At 43.4% G+C, this 8,154-nt stretch overlaps 1 protein-coding gene across 1 annotated transcript in view; it reads left to right on the top strand.

The window, feature by feature from the left end:
* The first annotated feature begins 424 nt into the window (after positions 1–424).
* Positions 425–8,154, top strand: part of MEP1B (meprin A subunit beta) — a 46,184-nt gene continuing 38,454 nt past the window's right edge. Inside the window, exons 1-2 of the mRNA XM_049619560.1 lie at positions 425–554; positions 3,430–3,501. Coding sequence (XP_049475517.1) covers positions 425–554; positions 3,430–3,501 — 202 coding nt within the window. The remainder of the gene's footprint in view (positions 555–3,429; positions 3,502–8,154) is intronic.

The raw sequence follows: 8,154 nt of genomic DNA, 5'->3' as shown, positions 1-8,154 counted from the left end.
GCCAAAGCTGAGAGTTGAAGAGTAATCAGTCATCGGCATGGTGGTACTCAACAGTTTTTGGGGGGGTAGTTTTGGGGAGCGCTGTGCAGGGAAGCCATATATGCTTAGTATAATTGGTGAATAAAGTACCAGATTAAAAGGGGCAGGAGATGCAGCTAAAGATGTAAACATAGCATGAAAGGCCTTGAGTGCCATGCTGTATAGCCTGGACCATGGAAGCGTTTACTCCAGAAAGTGACACAGTGTTTGCATTTCGGACAGATCACTCTGTACATGGGGAAGAGAGAGTCACAGGAGGCCATATTGACCGAGAGGATCAGTTTGGAGGCCAAAGTCCAGAAGAAAGACATGCTTGAGAGAGTGAAAGGGTACACAGTTGGAGGGATGATAGAGGAGAGAAGGGAGGAGAGAAGGGATTTCCAAGATGTTGAGGAAGGAGTATGAGGAAGAAGAAGAAATTCAGAAATCTAGCATTGTGGTTGATGTGCCCAGGTGGAAGGAGCCCTTAACTGCGACAAGCTTGCGGAAGGTGGAGTTGCCCAGAGAAGACCAAAGTGAATTGAGTTCTACACCTGTTGATTTTGAGAGATGTCCACATCTTGGATCTTGGATCTGAAGCTTACGGATAAGAGGTCAGTGAAAGCACAAGAACAGATTAAATCACCCAAACTGATGTATGATAATATTGAATAGCTGTTCACATTCATTACCCACTTTCTGGGAGTTCATATGCATTAACTTATTTGATTCTTCCCACAAACATTTTCAGTCGATACTTTTACCCTATTTATGGAGATATGAGAGATTAGGAATAATAATTTCTATAACCTCCCCCCAAACCTACCTGTCTGTTTCATGTACGTGGTCGGTTGGCTTCAAGTATTTGGTCTACGGTGGATGAAGGTCACTCTGCTCAGAGTGCAATCCCTCTGCTTAAGTACTAGATCTCATCCTTGCTCACTTTGGACACTGTTTCAACAGCTGTCCCCTCTCTCCATCCATCACAAAAATTTCCCTCTCCACTGGATCATTCTTGCCAGCCTACAAACACAATGATTTCTCCCAGTCCAAAGAAAAGCAGATCAAAACTCTCTCTTGATCCCCATTCTGCTTTCTTGCTCATGTCTCCTTTTTCTTCTTCCTTGTACACCTCAAAAGAGTTGCCTCTATGCATTGTCCCTAACTTCTCTATTTCCTTCTTATTTGAACTCAGTTCATATAACTTTTATTGCCAAAATTGTCCTTAGCAAGTGGCCAAAAACCTCTGTTTCGCTAAATCCAAGGATCAGCTCTCAGTTCTCCTCTAATGTGACGCATCTGCAGCATCTGACTCAGTTGATTGCTCCCTCTCTCTTTTTGTTACTTGCTTTGGAGGCTACCACAGTCCGTTGGATCTTCTCCTACCTCTCTGGTCACTCCTTGTTAGCAACTTTTGCTTATTCCTCCTCATATCCCTGAGCATTTAGTGGGTTTAGTGGGTAGGGTCCCTGCATGCAGTCCTTCCAGTTCTTCGCTCTTCTACTTTACGTCTTGTTGGTCTCATCCAGCCTCATGGTGTTAAATACTCTCTGTATGTTGTTAATCTCAGAATTATATCCTGTTCCCTAAATTCTGTATTCACAGATCCAACTGTCATCTTCGATTTGATGTCTAGAGGAAAACTCAAACTCAACTTGTCCAGACTAAACTCTTGATCTCCCTCTTCCCATCCAAACTCGATTGTCTTTCATTTCTTGCAATTTCAGTTAATTGCAACCTCTAATATTCTGGTTGCTCAGCCCAAGAACTTGGACTCATCCTTGATTCTTCCAGCTCTCCCATACCACACATCCCAGTCCAAATTCTGTTGACTTGACCTTCAAAACACATCCAGGATCCCACCTCTTTGCTCCATCCCCATTGCTGCTCCCCTGGTCTAAGCTGTCATCTGCTTCTCTGTTGATTTTTGCAATAACCCTTTAATAATCCTCATTTGCTGATGTTTCAAGCTATTCCCAGTATAGCAGCCAGAATGGTCCTGCTAAGACTGATTTGATCTTGTTATTTCCTTGCTCAAAATCATCCATTGAAGGCTTATCCCACACAGAGTAGAAGCCGAGGTCTTGGCAAAGTCTTACAAGCCCTCCCCTCTCTCTCTCCACACACACACACGCACACACACACACACACACACACAGTTGCCTTCTTGACCCTTCCTCTTTCTACTCTCTCCCTCATTCACTCCAGCCAACTGTCATCCCTGCTGTTCTTTGAACGTATCAGGTGTGCCTTCAACTCAGGGTCTTCCATTCGCTACCCCTCTGCCTGGAACTCTCTTCCCATAACAATCCCCAAAGCTCGCTCCCTCACTTCTTTCAGATTGTTATGCAAATGTCAGCTTCTTGGTAAACCTTGCCCTGAAAATCCAATTGAAAATTGCCACCAACACTCTTTGTTCTCTTTCCTAACCGTGGTGGGTTTGCATTACCAGTTTAGCTTATATTATTATTATTATTATTATTATTTAGCCAGACTGGTTTCCCAGAGTGCCTTCCCTACAGAGTTGTCAGGCTGCATGAGATGTGGAAGGCGGCGGTGAAGGAATGGACATACTGGTTTCGCACGTAGAGGACGGGTACAGCGTGCAGAGCGCTGGTGCAGCCAGCTGTGGTGTCGCTTACCTGTGGTCTCACCTGGCTGGCACCAGGCTGTGGCTGGCCCCACAACTCTTACAGCTCTCTCTCGCTGGAGCCTCCTTTAGTGTCTCAGACTCCTGGGTCAAGGGTGTGTGTAGCTCCCTGATGAAGGGTGCTGGCTTCTCGCGTAGGACTTTGCCACATCACTGAAGACAGAGGCTTGGAGGCAAAGAGAGATAGTTGATCATTCTAGTCCATCCTCTGGGTTTCATCTTCTTCCCTTACTTCACATCCGCCTTTCCTTGCTGGCTACCCGCCCTGCTGACTTCAGGCACCAGTGCCAGGCACAGAAGCAACAGTGCCATAGAGACCCATTTCCACAAGTGCATGCAGTCAAAGACTAAATGCATGTGTGCACGTGTGTGTGTGTGTTTAATTTTTTTTAATGTTTACTTATTTTTGAGAGACAGAGACACGGAGTGCGAGTGGGGGAGGGACAGAGAGAGAGAGAAAGACACAGAATCTGAAGAGGCTCCAGGCTCCGAGCTGTCAGCACAGAGCCCGATGCGGGGCTCGAACTCACAAGCCGTGAGATCATGACCCGAGCCGAAGTCAGACACTCAACCGACTGAGCCACCCAGGCGCCCCTGCCCACTGTGACCATTTTAAGCTACTGATGTGATATCGGTAAATGGGGACTGGGGAAGAGATGCTAGCAATTAGCTCTCTCGGGCCAGTCCTAAGCAGCTCCTGTCCACCACTTGCTACTCTGACTGTGCCTCGTCTAATAGACCCATTGACATTTTTTCCGTAGCTCTCATCACCTTCTACCATGCTACATATTTTAGTGATCTGTCTCCCAGCTTGGAATGTAAACGCTATCAAGGTAGGGGTTTTTGCTTGTTTTTGTTCACTGCTGTATCTCTGGCTCTCAGAACAGGCGTCGCACTCACTAGCTGTTCCATATGTATTTACTGGAGGGGGTGAGGGAATGAATGAAGGAACGCAGCGTGGGAGGGAGGAATGGGGCACTTAGGAAAGTTATAAGGGATTTTCTCTGAGAAGCTCCCCTACCCCCAGTATCTCCTTGCTCTGGAAGTTAGATTCCCAAAGCTCTGCTCTTTGGCCATCTTCTGTTGCAGTCACGTGATATAATCAGTGTGTTTTCAGCCAGCCAGACCTTCTGGCAGAAGGTCTCTTCGAAGACACGGCTGTTGTTCAAAATCTGTGCCCCTGGTGCTCAGGCTAGTACTTAGCACCTGTAGGTGCACAGCATGCATTTGATGAAAAATTAAATTACAAGGAGATTTAAGACATTTTAGACATTCCAGCAATTTATCTCAGGCTTTCCTCAGAGGTATTCTGTCTTAGCATTTTCCGTGGAATCTTAACAGAAATTGGACTGTTACAATACTAGTTTTGTCCTTCAGTTCGCTAACATGTAGGCCTGTTTGGGGGATCGGAAATAAATATTAAGTGGTACTGTATAATGAGACAAGTCACATTTGGGATTAACGGAAAGTTGATTTGCAGCCCACATTTTCAGTCCAGAAATACCGCTGTCAGGATAACCGATAACTGGACCAGGCTACTTTTGTTTACTGATTTTCCTAGAAGGTGTTGTTTTATAGGATCTCGACTTTTGAAAGTTTGACTTCCTATCCATCATTCATTAAATTCTGCCCCGCTGGCTTCAGAAAAAATGTCATCTGGCCAGAGAGTCGTCCTTTGGCCACCTCATGTGAATAGTGCCCCTCAGTCACTCTAGCCCTCCTTCCCTTCAGTTATACCGTTCTTGAGGGCATGTACCACTTCCTCACAGGGATTTCCGTGGTGACGTATCTGACGGTTGTCTTGTCTCCCATGAGTACATAAGTGCCGTGAGGGCAGGACCTGATCTGTTTCGTTCATTGCTTTATCCCCAGTGCTGCCAATAACACCGGTGTAAAATAGGGGCAGGAAACCTGTGGACTGGATGGTTACGAGCTTTCTGGAGCAGTAGGTGGATCTGAAACTGATAAAGACGAGAACAGGAGAGCTGATACTAGGACTGCGTGGCAGCCTCCTCTTCTTCTTTTTTTCTAAGTTTATTCATTTATTTTTGACACAGAGAGAGAGAGCACACACGCAGGAGAGGGGCAGAGAAAGAGAGAGAGACACACAAACTCCAAAGTAGGCTCCAGGCTCTGAGCTGTCCACACAGAGCCCGATGTGAGGCTCGAACCTGGGAACCCCGAGATCATAATCTAAGCCGAGTCTGACGCCCAACAGACTGAGCCACCCAGGTGCCCCCTTCTCTTTTTCTACATAGATGGACAGATGGCTCTCCCATGGCTCCCCTAACCCTTCCCTTCTGACTCTTTCCAGGTCTGCCCCCTTCCCACCATTACTCAAGCCTTGCTGCTAACGTGCTTGAGTCTCTCTTTGCTTAACAACCTTTGTTAGAACCTGCTGCTCCCTTAAGTCACTCCCTACCTTTCTCCTTTTTCTCACCATCCAAATTCTCTAACATGCGGAATGTCCTGATAACTTCCATCTTTTTTCCATGTATTCCTCCTTTAAACTTTTGCAATGTGTCTCCCATTCCCAAATATTTCTGGAAACTTCTCCTTGTGCAACTATATCCAAAATGGTTTTTCTTAACCTTTTGAATCTATCCTCTAAATAGCAGAGTAAATGCTCTGAAATGAAAACTTGATCATCACAATTTCCCACTTGAAACCTTCCCAGGCTTTCCATCCGTTTGAAGATCAAGTTCAAGCCTGTTTTTCATGCCACACCACCCCTGTCCCCCCACCCCCCAGCTCCAATGTGGTTGGTTCCTACCACTCTCCTCTGCTCAGCTCACCATTACTCTGTTGGGCATTTAGCTTTCCATCTGGACCCACTGTTTTATCCTTGCTTGAACTGTAATTCCTTTGCTCTGGCTGCCTTCTGTCTAAAATATCAGAGCTCCCTCCCCATCCCCAACTAGCTAATTGCAAATGATGTTTTTTAGAAGAACATTTATTTATTTAGTTTTGAGAGAGAGAGAGAGAGAGAGAGAGAGAGAGAATGAGTGGGCAGGGACAGAGAGAGAAGGAGGAGAGAATCCCAAGCAGGCTCCATACTGTCAATGCAGAGCCCAATGTCAGGCTCAATTTCATGAATTGTGAGATCATGACCTGAGCCAAAAGCAAGAGTCAGAGGCTTAACCGACTGAGCCACCCAGGTGCCCCAACTAATGCTTCAATAATTTAAAAACATGTTTTTTTAGTCAGTAGAGCATGTGACTCTTGATCTCGGGGTTGTGGGTTTGAGCCTTACATTGGATGTAGAGATTACTTAAACACAAAACCTCTAAAAAAAATAAAGATAAAAATTTTTTTGAGCAACTATGGATCAAGTTGTCTTAATATCATCTATTGAATCATCTGTCCACTGATTTTAAATGTCGCATCTAGCATATTCTTAAACTTGCGTATGGTTTGGGGATTTATATTGTTTTATTAATATGTTCCTATTTTTATTATTGTAAATTTCAAATGACTTTTCATGTCTAACATCATCAGGTGAAAGCAAGCTTCTCTACTTTCTTCCCGCATAGCCTCTGACACCCATCCCCTTCTTTCAATTCATTTTCAAAATTTTCTTGACTGTTTTCAGATACTCATTTTCCCAGGTGAGCTCCAGAATCATTTTTCAATTTTTCCCTCTTCAAAAAATGGGATTTAGATTGAAATTGTACTATAATTATAAGCCATTTTAGAAAGTATTGTTTTGTTATTACTGTAAAGTCAGGAAGAGGAAAGCAGAGGGGCCAACAATTGTTTGCTGTAATTCTCATAGTCCCCACCCAACATTAATTTGTTCTATACTTTATTTTTTGATATGGTGCGATTTTTTTTAATGTTTATTTATTTATTTAGAGAGAGAGAGAGCATGTGCAGACAAGCTGGAGAAGGGAAGGGAGGGAGAGAGAGAGAGAGAGAGAAAGAGAGAGAATCCCAGTTTCTGAGCTCTCAGCATAGAGCCCAATGCGGGGCTCAATCTCAGGAACTGAACCATGAAATCATGACCTGAGCCAAAATCAAGAGTCCCAGGCACCCCTGCAATTGTTGAGAAATGGTTTCTTGTCAAGCAAAATGATCTAAGATTCAGGAATTGGCTAAAGAGATTATGGGGTTATCTTCTAAAAGAGCTCTGGGGACTGTCAAGAGAACACTCTCTGATTTTGTAGGGGTGCATACCTTTGATTGTCTCCTATTGAGGAAGGCAAAATGGAAGTGGTAGAAAATGGTGGTCATGCAAATGGCTCTTGGCAATAGAAGTGCAAACACTCTTGTCCAGTAGAGATACAATTGGCTTCTGCCCTTTAGAAGGATAACTTCAATATTATACATCATTTTCCTATATAATATCCACCAGTTTTGCAAATATTATTAGCATACTTATTTCAGCATTTATGATTGTCTCTATAAATGACTGTTCTTCAAATTCTTCTTGAAAATGGTTCTTGCATCTTACTGGTTCTTTAGTACTTAACTGAATACAATCTCGGACATGTGTACATTTATATTTACATAAGAGTCATAATTTTACTTTTCTGAAAATTACACTTAAGCAGTATTGTGCCTTAACAGACTATGTGGGAAATGTAATTAAGGCAGAATTCTTTTGCCTATAATCTTTGGAGGAATTAATCTATATATGTCATATATGATTATAAAGCAATTCAATGATACAGAAGCCAGCAATCTTAAATATCTTAAACCCAGGCAAGATCATAATGTCCAACCCCTTATTGGGTTAAATAAGGGGTTTAATTATATTTTAATTATAAATTAAAAATAATACTAATGGTAAAGACAACTTTTAAGACAAAACAGCAGATATCACAGATATCACAACTTTTCAGACATGAGCAGATATCACAGATACAAAGGAAGAAGCATTTAGGAGGCTCATTCAAAGATTTACTCTCAGTAGGGGTATCTTCTAGAAAATGAACGTTTAAAAAATATTTTATTATTTATTTATTTATTTTGAGAGAGAAAGAGCATGAGCGGGGAAGGGGCAGAGAGAGAGGGAGACAGAGGATCTGAAGCAGGTTCCATGCTGACAACAGAGAGCCAGACACGGGGCTTGACCTCATGAACCGTGAGATCATGACCTGAGCTGAAGTCGAAAGCTTAACCGACTGAGCCACCCAGGTGCCCCTAGGAAAAAAGAACATTTTATAATTACTGTAAGATCAAATACATCAAGAAAAAAAGTTTGGTATTGGGGTGCCTGGGTGGCTCAGATGGCTAAGCATCCGACTTTGGCTCAGGTCATGAGCTCACAGTTCGTGGGTTTGAGCCCCATGTCAGGCTCTGTGCTAACAGCTCAAAACCTGGAGCCTGCTTCGGATTCTGTGTCTCCCTCTCTCTCTCTGACCCACCCCAGTCACACACACACACACACACACACTCTCTCTCTCTCTCTCTCTCTCTGTCTTTCAAAAATAAACATTAAAAAAAAAAACAACACAACATTGGTATAAGGCACCTGATATTCC

Source organism: Panthera uncia (genome assembly GCF_023721935.1).
Source record: "Panthera uncia isolate 11264 chromosome D3 unlocalized genomic scaffold, Puncia_PCG_1.0 HiC_scaffold_8, whole genome shotgun sequence".
NCBI lineage: Eukaryota > Metazoa > Chordata > Mammalia > Carnivora > Felidae > Panthera > Panthera uncia.
The sequence above is the reverse complement of the archived record's forward strand: the minus strand, read 5'-3'. Positions and strand labels throughout refer to the sequence as shown.